Raw genomic sequence first — 18,137 nt, forward strand, 5'->3', positions numbered from 1 at the left:
TGTAAATAAAAGCGATGCACTGTCAGTTCAAATCATAAGCGTGATTTATTTGTACTAAAATATATTTGTAGCCACAAAAAAGATAAAACACTCAATACAATAATTAAAAAAATACTAAAATCTAGGACAGTGACACTCATATACAGTACATTCAGGTATCATATCAGATGCATACCAATATAAAAAGACAAGTCGCAGTTCACAATATTCCCCGTGTCCAATACTTTCCAAAGTGATGTACATTCTTTACTAAAGCACTGTGAGCCTGTACTCAGATTAAGACTGTTGGAAATTGAATGAAAGCTTGCTTTTGCATTCAAACTTTCCAAGTCTAGTAATTCACTAGGATGGAAAAAATGAAGAAAAAAGTAGGCTACAAATTACTAAGGGTGTAAAATCATTTAAAAAATAAGGGAATTAATCAAATAAAAAAAGGCAGTAGGCGCAACAACAGATGGAGAAACAAACAAATGAGAAAAGTATTTCATATTTTATTTGCTGTATATTACTCTGTTCCATTTTTACAAACGCATAGATCCTTAGTTTGATTTAGCTTTTCTCCCACTTCCTGAATCACCAGTACAACACAACATGAAAAGACAATGGATTGCATCGATTGAATCCCATGGAGATGCTGACCCCATCTTAAAAAAATAAAAATAACTCTTACGCTGTTGATCATTGACAATATCACAGTGGGCTTAATAGCAACAACACTAGTATTCTTTTACAGCTTCTCTCCATGTATGGCTGAACTTTTTGTTGTGTGCTGATAATGGACTTTGTGAAAGCCAAAAACCTTTCAGAATCTAAACATCTGCAACTCCTTGCCAAACCAAAGGAAACTGTTGTATCACCATCACTCTCTTCTTCAATGATCACAATTTATACAACTATTAACATTTATTTTTTTAGGGGGGAGTTTTCACTCAATGTGATCCATGCTCAGTGGGTACAAGAGTCATAATTTCCCCATCACCTCCACACTTTGGCTCAATCGTACAATTAGTATAATATAGGGTCCCTAGCAGGTCATATAATATGCACACCATGTCCTGCAATACACACAGTCACTGTCTACTCCAGGGGAAGGGGGAGGGTCTCATTCAGACGGTCACAGATCATCACAGATCACTCAGTTTCAGTTTCAATCAGATTTCTTTGCAAATAGGCTTGTTTTGTTCAGAACAACCTACAGTATATATTATTAGTTAAGATCCAATTATGTGAAATCGTTGTGTATTAGTACACTGTAAACAGTTTTCCATCTTGACATTTTGAGCTCTTTTGACATTTTGTTGCTTTACCAAAGGGTGTATGGTCTTGTTTTGATCAGTAGACTGTCTGGTTCCAGAATATATCATAATTGTCAATATTTTCTGAGATTTTGTATTCCTACTCAGACCAAGAATCCTCCACCCCCATTTCAGAATGCGGAAGAGAGGTATAAAAACAAAAATGTTCACATCGTTGAAAGCCGAGAGTCTCAGCTTTCACGGGATACCAAACACTTGGCAAACAACACAACAATGAAGAGTACACATGAGATTAAAGTACACGGATTTGATGCCCTTTTAAAAGGTACCAGATGGGCTTTTCAGCTTAAGGGGTTACATTTTGATAAACAAAACAATTCCATGATTTTTTTATCTCCAATTGTTTATTTGTTCTATGCTTTAATTTCAGAGTACATTAAGACATTAAACTGTGTAAATTTAAATAAAAACTGGAAAAATTGAGTTGTTCTAAAACTTTTGACAGGTAGTGTAGTTCTAAATTGAAGTGGCACTTTTCTCCCTCCCCCCCACACACACAATGAAGGCATGTTAAAACCATGGGCATTAGCAAATAGCCATAGTAAAACTGTTAAAAGTGCAAAGATCATAATTTGGTACATTTTCCAAAGGAGATAAATGGCCACCAGTGTTTTCACCATCAAAACCCTCAATGGCTCAATTCAGAAGCAGCATTCGTTCAAAGTTCACATCCTTCATAGTTAAAATAATAATATAAAAATTCAACTATATTTCAGATCTGATCCAAGATACAACTAACAGCAAAAATAAGCAATCTGCTTTCATCTGTCAGACTAGCTGTCGATATTCCAAAGCTATATTACCCCTTTTTGACTTTTTGACATAAATCAATCATGCAGCAAAACTACACTTATCAAATTGTGAAGCTCTTCTGCTCACTGACAAATTCTTATTGAAATTGGCAACTTTATGCATCCCTTGAATTTATACTAAGCCATGACATCATTTTGTTTTCATCAAATGGGAGCACTAAAAGATATGAAAAAGCAGCACTTGGACCCATGAGAACAGAGACCAGCTTGGATGACCTCTGACCTCTGCCTTGGCTGTCCAGGGACTGGTCTGAATGGGAATGGAAGGGGAGGAGGTGGTGGAGGGATCTGTGAGTTTAGGCAATTGAATTAAAATAGATTTTCCTCATATTTACCATTTGGAATAACTGAGGCCTAAGATCCACAGCTACCTATCAAGATCAGACATTCAGAACAAGTAGAGTCTGGATTCTAGAATGAACGAATGTTACGGTTGTATTCTAACTTCCTAATGAATTAATCTGTGAATTTGGCTATATTGCTAGTGTTAGTCCACAGCAATTGCATCAGCTATTGGATAAATATAGAATTAATAGTGAGAGACACCAGTGACCATTCTGTTCTTGGCACATTCATCTTAAGTACAACTGACATTTAATCTCCCCAAAACTGAAAGACTGAATGTTTTTGGAGCCTTATAGAAAATCAATGATTTTTGTTGTTGGTCTGTGGATAAGCTTTAGATAAAAAATAAAACAATGAACAGGAACAGCAGGTGTGATGATTACTAAGCAACTGTTCTTACATCCTATTGTGGTTTCCAACTGAAAACACAGTGAGCAGATGAAAATCATGAACACTGAACACTGAACTGAACACTTGTAAACCCCCAAACTTGGGAATAAAACCATGAAAACAAACAAATAAAAATCCCTTCTCTTTTTCACTTTCGCAGTTCCCCTCCAACAACTGCTAAAATCTCAATTACCCGTATTGAGAACGTGCATCAAAACTGGCTCAGATTACATATGCGGATGAAAAGAACATCATCCAAGATTTTCATATGAATGATATAGATGTGTATATATATATATATATATATATATATATATATATATATATCGGTTCCTCTATTTGGGTGTGCACGTTTCAAATGTGAGCCCAGAAATTTGAGAAATCTGTACTTTAAGTGCAAAATTCGCATTAATTTGTGAAATCGGTTTTCATTTACTGTACAAGCAGATGCGATGACAAATCAGTCTGTATTTACATGTTTGGAATCCAGTTTCATTCCCTTTCAGTTTTGCCTGTTTGGGTTTGATTCTGAGCTGGGTAGAATTGTGATAAAAGTTGACTACCTCCAGAACTAACATTCTCTAACGGCCTAGCAATTTCAGTCAAACAAGGAAACTGTAAATGATTTCGCTGTGAAAGCATGAAAGCGAATCAGTCACTTGGGCAAGATTTGACTCTGCGACCAAAGTGAAACAAACAAACAAAACAAAAAGAAAACAACCACATATTCCATCTTGACCCACTGTGAGTTAGTCTGTGATGCATGGACAAACTCTGGTTTGGTGATTTGTGTTTTTAGTGAAGCTGATGTCTACTTTTAGGTAGCTCTGGGTTCCAGTGTGCGTTTTTGCTGGCCGTGTGTGCAAACAATTGCTAGGGGAACTTGGAAGGGTGAATGGCGGTGAGATGGTGGGAAGGGAGAAGGAGGGGGGGTTGGGGAACTCCACAACCCCGAGTGCTGTGTCAGTCATGAGCAGTGGGGACGCATGGGCGAACTCCCTGCCCACCCCTGGAACACTCAGTTAATGTTCTCCACTCCCAGCGAGCGGGGATCTCTGTGGCCACTCCCTCTAGTCAGATGCTGTCGTAGTCGGAGTCTCGCCTAATTGACACAGCCAGCCGTTCAGCCAGGAAGAAGTTCAGGGTCCCGAAGAAGCCTGTGATTACCATGATGAGGAGCTGCCACTGCAAGAGGAGGTAGTTGCTGTAGAAGAAGGCCACCGCCGCACTGATGGACTGCAAATACATCAAAACAGGCCTGCGTTTAGAACAGGGCAGCCAATGCCACCTTCCTTGGTGTATGATTCACCTACAGCCTGCAGATAACTTTCCCTAAATTACTATTTACACTTCAAAAGCAATAATTTTTTTTTTAGGTGGGGAAAAGTAATTAACAGATAAATCTGATTTCAAGCCCAGGCTGAGGTAATTGCCTGCATCCTTATTTATGCTGTGTATTAAAAAGCAAACTTGTTAAAATTGAGCATTGTAGTTTTAGCAGAGATCCCCTATCCAAGACAAACAAATACACTGCAGGTTATTTTTGTGTGCGTGTCTTTTTCCTTCCTTCTGTGGGGGTACACACACCTCAAAAACACCAAATAAATACAATTTGACCCGTTTAAAAGTGCAGCACTGAACCCTGTTTAGTGTGAGAGGATCACCTGGATGAATTTGAAAATGGCGAAGGCTGGGGCGCTGTCTTCCGGGAACATGAATCCCACAATGCTCAGCAGTTGGGTGTTGAAGCAGCTGTCTCCCAAGCCCAGCAGGAAACTGCACAGCAGAGCTACCTGCACACTGAAGCACAGCACACAACACCACTGACTTCCCTCAGCAAAACCAGAGCATAATGACGGACGCTTCAATAAAGGTGGGAAAGTTCCACAAGTCCCAGTGAGGAGGAGAGCAAACACCATTGATATTGCGAATCCAGGCTTCATCAAGAGGGATGAGAGGAGCCTTGGTTTAAACATGGTTTAACTGTTGTTGTATCATAGAATTACAGTGGTTTCCTATGGTTTTAACATGCCTTCACTGTACTTTGGCTCACTCTACCATGAGTAAACCAGGGTCTACCATAGTAAAAGTGCCTTAGAAAAAAAGATTATGGTAATAACTAGGTATTCCCATGGCCCACTAGTAAAGCACAGTGAAGGCAGGGGAAACCCATAGGAAACCACTGTTAAACTATGGCAAAATCACAAGTATACAGTTCCCAGGGTAAACCTGCATGGAAAAGCCTCTGAAACACAGTCAAAACCAGGCACTAACTGTAACTCAAGCCCAGAATCCCCCACAGCCTCAAGTGTAACACCCATCAGATGATTTGATACAGCTGGATCTGCTAAGATCTGAACCTGCAGGACCATGGGAGGACACAGGGAGCACTACTGTATGGTGCCTGCAGGAAAACCGAAACACACTTTGCTCCACTTGCTTAAAACTGGCAAAAGCAGAGCCAGGACTGGAGACCAGTGGGCTCCTGGTTGCAGGACAGTGGTTCCCAGCCTTGGTCCTGGAAGGCCCCTTCATCTGGTGGTTTTGCCTTCCAGCTCTAAATGGGACACTTAACTGAACCAGTACATGTCTCATCTCAAGCTACTCCATTGTTTTCAGCTTTTAAACAGGTGGTGGTCATTCAGGTCAGTAGGTGACAACGGGGCAGGAACGAAAACCAGCAAACACAGGGAGTCCAGGATCAGGGCTAGGAACCAATTCTATAGTGTGGAGACTTTTACTGGATGTGCCACTCAAGAGCGTTTTACTATTATTATGTTTTTTGCTGATTCTTGGAATATGGGTGATTTCGCATTATAAACTTCAAGGGAACTTTGACAATCTGAAATGAAATGTGGAATACGCACACTTACACACACACTACCTGACAAAATTTAAATTGGAATCTCGAATGCTGGATAAGCAGACATCCTTACCCAGGGCAGCTTACAGCTGACACAGGAATACACATTTTACAAAACAGTTTACAATCAGTTAACCTCAGCGGAGAAGCAAGGAGAGTGAAGGCGATTGAACATACAAGAGTAAGCAAAGATGAAGAAAGGGAGCAGCAAGTGAAAGTTAGAATACACATTTACTGGAGGAAACGTCAGTTACCTGGGTGTAATGAAGGCCTGCAACTGGGTTCCCTCCTCAGGGGCGATCGGCGCGTCACTGGCAATGTTCAGGAAGATCAGGTAAAATGCCAGGTAGTGGGTGACCAGTCCCAGTAGTACCACGGGATTCCTTCCGAAACGGTTACGCTTATTGAGCATGCCGAAGAAGCCCCCTCCTGATTGCACAAAGACACAGGTCAGGGAGGGAGGTGGAGGTTTACCACCAAGGATAGGTTAAAATATTTATTTTATATATAGAAGGCAAAGCAACAGGGATCATAAGAGAGGAGGTTATATTATTATTATTTTTTTTATTTCTTGGCAGACACCCTTATCCAGGGAGACTTACAACATAAGTGCAATACAAAGTGCAAGAATACAGTTAAGTACAAGGCATCAAATATTACAAATTCAAATTTACATTAAACAAAGCAATTCAAGATATAGTACATTTTACAACTTCCAATTTATACAGTTAAGTACCGTCCTACATCTTGGAAAGTAAAGCTAAGTGCCGTCAAGATGTAGGGTCACAGTCAAGGGTTATGGGAAAGGGAGCAAGGAGGAAATCAATCAATAACGCAAGAAACATGATAAAATGCTATGAAGTGCTATCTAACGGGGATTAACAGGACTAATATTACAAGTACTGTCTGAAAAGATGAGTCTTGAGTAAGCGCTATATCCCAGTTTAGAACCCAGCGACACCCTACACAAATTGCTGTGGTCCGGTTTATCTCTGGGCTACTCTATTTTAGGTTGTATACTATAATTAAAGTTTTTTGTCATCAGGAGAGGGTCCCTTCTCAGACTAAGGGCTAGACCAAATCAAAACTTTGTCTCACCCACGTATTGCAAATTACTAAATCATACCCCAGTGCATTATGATTTATAAACAGCATAAAGTGACTTCTAACAATAAATAAATGAAACCACAAGAGGATACAGATTTACAACTTTGTACTTCTCAGGTAGGTTAAATTTCTGATTTGGTCTAGCCCTAAGTCTGAGAAGGGACCCTCTCCTGATGACAAAAAACTTCAATGGTACCCCATGAACTGCCTAATCACCTCTGTAGTGATAAACACTTGAATCTATTCCCAACACTGGATTGTGGTAATTCCAGTTTCCCATAGGCCACCCTCAAATAGTTTAACAGCAGTCTCCCCTCACTTACCTAGGATCTCTCCAATGCCAATGAAAATGCCAGACAGCCCAATCAGACCCTTGGCATCGTCACCAAAGCGGGTCATGGCACCAATGCAGGTGCCATAGACACCACTGTAGAACGTCAGCTCCAGGCCTGTAGGGGTCAGAGTGGAAGAGTCTCTGATCAGGACCCTACAGAGCAGTGATCCAAGATCATGCAGGTTTTACAGGTCTAAATCAGCAGTTCCCAATCCTTGTCCTTGGTTTGTGTTCCAATACAGGAAATCCTCCAGGAAACCACTTCTCACAATCATTCATTACTGAAGACCTTGACCACTTGTGTCATGTTACTAATTGAGTCAAATATATGGATCGATTTAGCAGAGGGTTTTTTAAAACAAAACATGAAGACAAGACGACACTGTGGCTTTTCAGAGTATATATGGGGTGTGTGTGTGTGTGTGTGTGTGTGTGTGTGTGTTTCTCCACCCAAACACCCACGCCTGTGGAGAAAATAGGCATTTGTCTAGTCTTATCGGATACAGTCCCTTAACTATACAATCCACACTCTCTCAGTCTTACATCACAGATATCACAGCCATATTGCACATTTCTTTTTGTTATGCAGTTTGATTCTTTGTCTCTTTTTCTAACCAATGATGAACATACAGAATGTTAACACACAAAGCCATTCTTTGCTTATCTACCAGACTGTTTTCACTAAAGCTATACGAAAATAGCTAGTCTGTAATGAGCCTGATGGGAAGGAAGGGCTCTGTTCTTTGTGGTTGAACAGCGAAACTGAAACAACAGTTTGTCTGGTGTGTGCGAGAGCTGCCAGCGGATTAATTTCTGCAGTCTGTGGGGCATTCAGGGGTAGCAAAATATGGGAAAATCTAAACTGTACTCAGGCTGGAAAGAATACCGAATAGCATTTCGGAGGAGAAAAACAATCTCCACCTTCTCCTGTGAAGGGAATATTGAAGCGGTGTAAACTGCTGAAGCCAATCGTAAATAAAACAGTGCAATGATATTGTAGGTCCTGCTGTCAACACAGATGTCATCTCCACAGTAGTCAAGACAGAAAGGTCAGTTAGGATTGAAGCAGAGGGATTTACGTTCTTGAGAAAATGATATATACTATGAAATATAAGTTTGGATTAAAAAAAAAATGGAATTAGATGCACGATTTAATTAATAGTTTAGTGTCATATTCAATCATGTTTAATTTCCTGGGCTGCTTATCATTAAGTACAGTATATTACTGCTGTGCCAGAATCAGATTCAGCACTATATTCCATGCGGCACATTATGGTACATCTGCAAAAAGAAAGGGGTTTAAACAGGGAAATCAAGAGAGCTCCTGGTGCCCAGTATCTCACCTGTGTATGCAATGGAGATACTAAGGAGCATCATCTCTTTGGTGAAGCACAGCTGAAGGGCTTTCTCTGGAAAAGGGAGAAAAGGACAGGCATTGACAATTGCCAAAGCACACCACTGGTACAGTGATGATTACAGGTGCTGCAGTTCAAGAGCAGTATCAAAATCATTACCAAGATACCGAGTTCCAGCAGCAAAAATAAATAAATCTACAGGATTCCTTCAATCTATTTAGTAGTGTCACTTCATTCCGAAACTGACGATTTAAGGAAAACCTATATATACCAAATCTATATATTTCACCATAGTGATCAATACAATTAGAGATTACTCACTGAATGCCTCCAGGGCTGGGGAGCGTACTCCTGGTGGTGTCCTAAGGAGAGAAATCTCAGTGTTATTTTGTACTGATAATGTTGTCTTCTTTTCTGAATTAAATGTGGGGTTACATTCAATTTTATTTTAAATGGGTGAAGTATATCTCCCTCTAAATATATAAACCCTCAAATCAAATCAGTGAAGAATCTGGAATATCTGATGCCTGGATCTAGCCAGAGTTGATTCATTTTACTAATGCGATCCCATAGTTTGCACAACATATACCTGAAGATTGCAAATTCACCCTTATATATAGAATTAAAATAGTGTAATTTATAATTAGTGTAATGGATCAGTCAAATTTAAATTATAGTCTAGGTATAAGTGGTGTAATGCTTTCCAAATTCCATAAACATATGATCCTTTGGAGCAGGGGTGGCCAACTCTGTTCCTGGAGGTTCCTGCAGGTTTTCCAGGTCTCTCTAAATTACCAATCATTGGATACTTTGAACCCAGGGACATTTTGCAGAGTTAAGACCCACAATTGGTTCAATTAAGTTAACAATCTGGACAGAACAAAAACCTGTAGACCCTGAGGTTCTCCAGGACCAGGGTTAGCCACCCCTGCTCTAGACTAGTACAGGCTAATTTTGCTTACTGACAATTACAATATACCATATCCTGGTTTACATTACTTTTTTTTATTACCCATCACGTCATTGTAAATCTACCATGCAATCATAACTGAACAAAATAGCATGAGAATCATCAGTCGGACTCAAAATTGATGGAGTAATTGGGTTCCTATTACAAGTGCAGTGTCAGGAAGTTGTGGCGGCCATCTCTTTGGGACTCACGGTGCAGTGCTCTGGATATCGGCAGACTCTGCCTGCAGGAGAGATTCAGATGCTTCAGAAGGAGTGGCCTCAGGTTCGGGACTCCTGATGAGGAAGAAGAGGAAGCTGCCAACCAGGCTGATCACCGTCAGGGAGATGAAGACTGTTCGCCGGTCCCTGTCTGAGTCACAGCGGGAAGAGGTGGAGAAAGGGAGGGGAGACAGTGAGAAGTGCGCCCAATCCCAAACTGGGAATGAGACTGTGCTTGACCAAAATCTTTAACCTATTTGCAATTCCTAAATTACTTGTTCTTCTCTCTTAAATACTTTAGTTTGATCTACTTCACTGGGATTTGACCTGGAAAAAAAATATACATCATGTCAGCTGGTTTCCATCAGTAATTAAATTAAACATTAAATTGGATCAAAACTAGAATACAATATGCTCCAGTTGCCCTGGATAAGGATGTCTGCCAAGAAATAAATACATAATAATAACAATAATGATCATTAAATGCAAAAGATAGGCAAAAACTCACCTGAAATGTGAACTTTGCCGTGCCAAGCAAAATATATATACAAATTCCCAAAGAATAAGCTGCAAAAAGAAGGTGGAATTTACTTTTTTTTTAAGCAAGTTCATTATTGGGGTATAGGTTTAACAGAAGTCACTGTGGAAATATTCCACTGAAAAACATCTGACTATGGGAATTTTAGAACGCATTAGAAAAGGCACTCTTGCAGCAGTGGGTACAATCGATATACATTGGAGAAAAGATGATAATTGTCCAGTACATTTGTTTTATTTTTATGTACTTGATATGCATGTTGCATCAGCCTTCTTTTCACTATATAAATAGATTGTACCATATTTCAAATTATACATGTATGTGAGCCCATTTCTATTGCACTGTAATTGTTAAATGGGGGTGGGGTGGGGACAAGAAATCCCCCCGTCTTGTTAAGTGACTACTGTACAATGTCCCCCATTATGATAAAATGCAAAAAGATACATTAAGCCTGTGATTATTTAAAATAGTGAGTTATGTACAAATTTGTACACATACTTAAATTAAACAGTTTATTGCATGCTCGAGATTCAGGTTGATTCAAAATAAGCAGTTTTCAGTAACACTGTAGTGCTACATTGTAAATACTGTCCCTAGAGGTCATTAAGGGTATGCAAGTGCTCTGTAGCCACGTATGAGTTGGAACTTTGTATAGTGATCAGGGAATGGAGGCAGGTTCTGGGTTTACCTGAACTGCAACAAAGCCCAGAAGATCCCACTGTTTCTGCCAATGGTGTCATCTGTAGAGTTGATGGTCAGAAGGTTGCCCTGGGCTGTCCATAAGACTGAATCAGATAGGGAGGGAAAGAGAGAGAGAGAGAGAGAAAGAGAGAGTGTGTGTGAGAGGTACTGGTTTGCTACTGTAGATTTAAATCACACACACACATACTGTAACTGCTTTACACAGCAAACTACAGCAGTTAAAAACACAAGCATACCCTCAAACCGTACTCTGATCTAGTCCTTAATTCGCTACATCATCTACTAGATTTTGCTGCCCTGTATACAGTAATTCTGTTTTCTAGATTTCTGCTTATTCTGCCTTGGATAAGGTTTTCAGCAAGAGTAAATGTTTAAAAAACAACTGACCCTAATTTGGAAACAAAGTACACCCAAAAAACAGAATTTTCCTATACTTAAAAGCAGAAAATGCAGTCTGTTTAATATTATTAAAGCTATGCAGCCAATATTATAAGGTGGGGCACTGAACCTTTATAATTTGTTCATAACCAGTTAGTTCAGTCGCTTATTAAAACATTAGTAGAACAAACCAGGTAATACCAACATCCCTCTTACATACAGAGAGAGATATCAACAGTTACCCTTGGTTAGATAATTAGGCCTCAGAGTATCAACCAAGCCTGGGGTTAGATTTTGATGTGGCATGTATGTGGAATCCCTCTTCTACAGGTCAGAACTCAGGAATACAATGATTCAGATCTAACCCCTGCAGAAGACTTGGGCATAAACATTTGTTGCCTTCCCCTACCTGCTGCTGCTATGCCAACCACTACAGAGGCCGTGTAGAAAGACCAGGTCAAAGGATAGATGAACACTGCAATATAACCACTGATGAGAGAAGAGAACAAGCACAGTCAGGATATACCCATTACAAGGCTGCTTATCTTCTAGGGAAGAGATAAATGGGGTCATGGGTGGAGGCACTATACTAAACAGATTAGCAATAATGCTGGGGACTCAAGGAAATTTAAGAGAGATACAGTGTAATAGTGTTTTTTAATTGTGCCATAAACTGAAGTCATGTTAAACCCATAGGAAACCACTCAACAAACTTAGGTACAACCACATTAAAACAATGGGAAAAGTAAATAAAATCTGTGGGAAATTTACCAGGGAAACTTGCATGAAGGTATACAAACATACACTGCTGTGGCATCTCCAGATGACTATCGATTCATTTCATAAAAAAGATGGCAGTTCCTGGTCACCTGAGAGTGAAAGAAATCCTGCAGCCCAGCACTTATCGCGATCAGCAAATCTGAACAGGAGGATTCATCTGCATTTCATATTGGCTTATTCAAGGGAACATTCAAACCCTGGAAAAGAGAAGGTCTGTAGACAGCACAGACACCGCACAGTACTGCTCACCTGTACACCAGACCGCTTATGAACATCGACAGTTGTGGTCCAATTACAGCCACTACAGACGGTGCAATGAGGTTCGAGGCCGAGAACACCCCATATATAATGGCCATGCTGTTAAAAGACAAAGAGACCAGAAAATAATTACTAATTACATTCAGTTATTAGGCAGGCAGTTACCCAAAGCCACTTATAGAAAATAAGAATATGGGTTAAGTATATCAGAAACTGCTCCTGCAAAGTAATTTACCGTAAACACTAATTATTGTACCTCTAATAGTTAAAGCAGTTAACTCTCACAGATTGAAGCCAGAGCCTCCTGATTTACAAGCCCCTTAAACAAAAGTACTGGGCCACCACAGCCTGGTACACCAAGTCTCAGTTGTTGTGTTGTTTCAGTGACTCACAAATGTCATCTGAAAAGCAGGAATTCTACATGAATAGTTTCAGTTCCCCAGTAGGAAATACAGTGCCACACCAAAATGAAACCAGAACAAGTCTAGGTCTTTGTCTAAGGGCTAGACCAAATCAAGTCCATTTAAACTGCAATCTCTCAATTTATAATTGGGTGAAACACATATGGTTTTGATTAAAGAATAATTTGAGAATATACTGCAATTTTAAATGTTTTTATTTGGATGCAATACATACAGCTTTAAACTGAATATATTATCACGGTATATCTCCATACACACATGCATTTTCCCTTTAGCACTAACAGCGCAAGACTGTACTTTGCAATTGGCTGGTAAGTCAAAATTTGATTTTGTCTGGCCAAGTCTATGACATGACGTCTAAATCTGTCCAAATTCCTGGACAGTCCACTACTCTAGGGTTTTTACTTTTTTCCAAAGCTGTCTCAAGATTGAAGAGGCAGTTCCATTGCTACATGTTAGACTGATATATAGAGCATGTATAGATGCATTGATATGGAGAGTTTTTACCGACTGAAAGCATGTGACCTTCACATAAATACATAAGGCTGTGTAGAATACTGCAATTTCTTAACTCGTGGCTTTTAAATGAAATAAAAGCCTGCTGTGAAGGACAGACCTGTCCTGGCTCAGCTGCTGGTGGGTGTGGAGTTGCTGCCAGTGCTACTGGCAGCTGGGTCTCAGCCAATATCCTAAACTGGTTGGTCATGTGTTGCTGTTAGTGAATCAGACTGCACTCACACTATTTAATCATCTCCTTCTTTTGCAGACAATCACACCTGCAACACAACCAACCAGGTTACGGTTTCATTTCTTTCATTTGGAATGCTGTCGGTTGAAGACTGCCTCGCTAGTGGGGTGTTCTCTGGTTGGTGTTGATTTTTTTTTTTTTCCTTTTTGCATATTGCAAAACCTTGTAGTAATCGAATAATAAAGTGCATGTTTTCATGCATGTCGTGTGTTGGTTTAATTTTCCGTTTTGAACAGCTCGCCTAACATATGCACTCTTGTACCATAGGCTGATTTAATGAAGACATACAAGACCCCTTTTCAAAAGAGTGGAATATCTCCATTAAGTTCATTTAATAAAGGGAATTGTGGGGAATTTCTTTAAACAGATTAATACAAAGTCTAAGCATAATTCAAAGAGTTTCCTACACACTTCAATATTGACTGAACTCTCATAACTTTTATTAAATTAAGTTTTTTGTTCCTCTGACACTAAAATGGCCCCCAAAATCCCATAACATTTGGGCTCCCACAGTGTGAGCTGCGATAACATCAAGTTCAGATATATATTTCTTACTGGAGTTAACAATTACCCGGTTTAATAATATCACTTTAAAGGGGATATATGGGTCACAGCACGTGTTTTTGCTTGCTCCATTTTGTGCTTGGTGGTTGCTCACATGAATATGATAGTATGCCATAGGACATATAAAGAGAAAAGATGAAGCCTTTACCTAGGATGGTATCGGGGATTGCCTTAAAGACGTCCTGTCCTGTGCACTTCCTTTAACACACAACTGTCTTCCTAATCTTTAAAATCACAATGGCAGGCTGGGCTATACCGGCATAGAAAGATAAAAAGAAGTCCAAGGTCCTGTTTAAAATGTCTTGTCTCGACACTTGAATGGGAACAAAGTATACTGAAATGCATACCTTGTATATCCACTGCCATGGAAGTCAGTGCTGTTAAAATTCTTTATCACGGTTTGCTGCAAAGATAAGATGAACAACATCACACACACAAACAAAGGAATAAAAACTAGGATTCAGTTGTACTTAAAAGTGCAGAAAGCTATCCTTTTGAAGAAATGTCAAGAGCAATTCTGAACTTTTTCAAAATTAACAGAAAACAAACTTAGAATAAACTTAAAAAAGCACTGCTTAAGAAGACAAGGATATTGGCAACTGATAAAAGGACAATGTATTGATATATTCCAGCTCCACCACCAAGTGAGATGTGCAAACGATCTATACTGTACTGGCACGTCAAACGTAGGGGGCCCAGACAAAACAACAGTTCGTGATTAAAAGGGATAGATACTAATGGTTTACTTTTACATTGTGTATATTCTTCTTTAAATCTGAAGCGCTCAATTGGTTAATTGATTGATTGAATGAATGAGATCCAGACAGTTATTCAAGAGTAAACTAGACCCCCTGCAACATACAAAGTTTTTTCTGGCTTCATACCACCCCATGCACCAATTTCCCTTCATTATTGTTATTATATTTCTTAGCAGAGGCCCTTATCCAGGGCATATTTGACATACAATTTCCCATTTATACAGACGGGTTTTCACTGGAACAATCTAAGTAAAGTATCTTGCTCAACAAAGAAACAACAGGGACTGGACCCAAAATCCTCCACTCAGGAGTCCAGAGCCCTAACCACTACTCCACACTGCTGCACTGTTCATGCAGTACAGCGGATAAACTATGCTGGATTAAATCAAAACTTTGACCCTAATAGAAAACTACAAACCTGTATATCATAGCGGTTACATTTATGATTAGAACAATGTGCCATCTAACTAAAAATGAAGCCACAACTGAGTACAGTTCTGTAGTTTTCTATTAGCGGATGGGTCAAAGTTTTGATTTAATCCGGCCCTATGTCAGGAGAAAGATAGTTATGCTTCCAAAACAGACAAACTTTAAAACAGTAGCAAGTTTTTCTCCTTTACAGCTATCATACATAGCCTTACTAAAGTAAACTCACAAATCAGCTTTGCCTTCAGCACAAAGAAAACCACAGGGGGCCTAATCAGCCCCCTATTGACAAACAAAAGGTGAAACCACAGAACCAGTCCAGTCTGCCTCCTTCTGTTTCTGTCATGCAAATTCAATTATGGATAACTCTTTACCAATTTACATATGACTGGGCACAACAATTATCCAGACTATGCCCTGTGGTAAAACCTGGTTGGAAAGGATGCAAGTCATCATTAGAAGCATCATCTGAACATTAAACCTCTCTGCAGTGGTTAGTGTCCAGACCCAATTTAGCTCGCAGTGGAAAAATGACACATTAGACCTGCACTGCCTAATGAGGAATGAAGTCTATCGAAGCAGTGGAAAATATAACATGTGGGAACAACTTCCCAAAAAATGTGAAGCAATATCATAGCCCCAATAATGGATTTTTATATGTGTTAATACATAAAAGGTAACAGGGTCATATGAAACATTTGCTGAAACCCCAATAAGAAGTAAATCCTTTTTCAGAAAATAAATTAAATTGGAGCAGAAGATTCATTCCTATAAGCAATTATAGTCCTTTGAGAGTAGCAGAGTATGGTGACTAGTATGGTTCCAATGAAGAGATAAAATATAATGATTACCTCACAATGTACAGACTACAATCAATGCCATTGTTAAATTTAAGGTATATGTCCCAAAGACCCATTCATGTTGATCACTATTGTGCAAACTGAATGCGTTTGACACAAAGTTAATGTGAAGATGACATCCAACCTCAGAGACCGAAAAGACTACAAAAAGTCAACCCTGGCAAATTATTGATAGTGTCATTTTCCTGAGGACTGTAATACAGTGTATACCCCAAATTCAGCTGAGTAAAGAGATAAGGCATTGAGGCCTGATTTCACAAAGTAGGTAAAAGATGTTGCCTACTTATGAAGAGAAGCAGCAGTTTTAACAGTTTCTTACATGTTACAGTTTATTCAAAATATGGTACTTTATTTATTTATAGTAAAATAAACAGGTTGTGAGACTGTTACAGAAATCAAAATACACTCATATTCTGGCTTTACTCATTGGTAAATCTAATTTGGGAAAATCATGCCCTTACTCACAGAATGAGTAAAACATACATGGAAACAGGATTCATTATAAATACCTCTTAAGTTAGCTCGCCATTCTTTCCTATCTGAGAAGAACTTGAACTCCCAGCACATTTTGAGGAGTGTTTTCATCATCACTAGATTTTATATAATATAATATAATATAATAATATTTTGAGATCCCATCTTTCTTCACATTAAAAAAATATATAATAAAAAAATAAAATGGTCCAAAGCTTACCTCTACATTCCCGCAGGTCTGAAAGGCAGTAAACATAAACATAAACCCGAAACCTAGGATTATAATGTTTAGGAGGGTTTTGCCTTCAGGAGACATGTCTGCGGTTGTCCTTGTACCCAACACGAAGGCGTTTCACAAAACCTACTAAATAAAAACAAAAAGAGGAAAGTAAAGTGTTTTTTTCCCCCCTGGTTACATTATAAGTTTGCAATTGTACTACTAATCATTATGAAATGTATCTAGCAGGAAACATGAATTAGAGAAAGACCAAGTTATTCAGCATACACTAATTAATAACGTACATTACCTTAATACTTAGGATCGTGTGTATTAGTCAGTAAACGAAATATGAATCTCTTCCTATAATTAACCTCTACAATTAAGACTGAAGTATCAAATGGCTAAATCGCCTTCGTCATTTTGAAGATGGTATGCGGCTGCGGAAAGGCTTACCTTGTGATGAACTCTTGAGTGAATATGAATGTGCGTTTTATTGACGGTTAGTTTCTCGTACTGCTGGTAACCATACTGAAGTCCCAGCCACAGTCCAAAGTCAACAATACAAAAAAAAAAAAAATCAGATGATGAAGCTTTATTTACAGTTCTCCGTCCAACATTGAAGCGGTAACTCCCCAGCAATAAAGTATTTCATTCGGGGTATGACTGAGCCTGGCGTGTCATGTGAGCTGGTCAGCTGACCTCGCAGGCAGCACAGCAGCGCGGCTTTCGGGATATGAAGTTTTGACTCGGTCATGTTGTGTCCAATGCACAATAAATAAAAGATATGGAAAAGCGCTTGTTTAACCATTACACTATCTGCCGAATTGCGTTAGGCAGAACTCTCTGACACAATGCGGTATATTAATGGATGTTTCATAGTCCAAACCTCTCGAAAGGTGATGCAATTTCTTACAAGATATGTCATATGCTTTGCTTAGTGCTTTGGGATATTTTAAAACGAATATGCCCACTCTAGTACAAAACTGAGTACTGTGGATTATGAAAACATCAAGTTCGACTAAAATACCACGCGTAGCAGATAAACAAAGAGGAATTATATATAATGGCTTTTTAAAATGGCATGTTTATTGGATAAACTAATTTTAACTCATACTGATAGATTACAAAATATTTATAAAGACAATATGCTGCTACAAAAGCAATACAATTGCGATTACTTCCATGATACTGTTTCTGGCGTAAACAACTATTCATTTCCGGGGTCACATCAACGATATATTGGGTCACATCCGGGTTAGTCTTTACACATTTTGTAAAACTCGTTAAAAAACATGTATTTTTATTTTTAAAATATTT

General features: G+C 39.0%; 1 protein-coding gene across 2 annotated transcripts; it reads right to left on the reverse strand.

Moving 5' to 3' along the window:
* Positions 1-475: 475 nt before the first annotated feature.
* mfsd11 (major facilitator superfamily domain containing 11) lies at positions 476-18,008 on the reverse strand. Of its 2 annotated transcripts, none has more exons than XM_066704802.1 (14): positions 17,274-18,008; positions 16,821-16,961; positions 14,430-14,485; positions 12,340-12,447; positions 11,720-11,799; positions 10,919-11,015; positions 10,201-10,259; positions 9,684-9,843; positions 8,844-8,884; positions 8,511-8,576; positions 7,157-7,282; positions 5,981-6,155; positions 4,528-4,663; positions 476-4,099 (listed from the first exon to the last, which is right to left on the reverse strand). In XM_066704802.1, exons 2-14 carry the CDS (start codon positions 16,914-16,916, stop codon positions 3,938-3,940), a joined length of 1,362 nt encoding a protein of 453 aa, XP_066560899.1. In that variant the 5' UTR covers positions 16,917-16,961; positions 17,274-18,008; the 3' UTR covers positions 476-3,937. The 2 variants fall into 2 exon arrangements, with proteins under 2 accessions (XP_066560899.1, XP_066560898.1); XM_066704801.1 differs by having other exon boundaries at positions 16,821-16,964; positions 17,274-18,004.
* Between the last annotated feature and the right edge of the window lie 129 nt (positions 18,009-18,137).

Source organism: Amia ocellicauda, chromosome 5 (assembly GCF_036373705.1).
Source record: "Amia ocellicauda isolate fAmiCal2 chromosome 5, fAmiCal2.hap1, whole genome shotgun sequence".
Taxonomy (NCBI): Eukaryota; Metazoa; Chordata; class Actinopteri; order Amiiformes; family Amiidae; genus Amia; species Amia ocellicauda.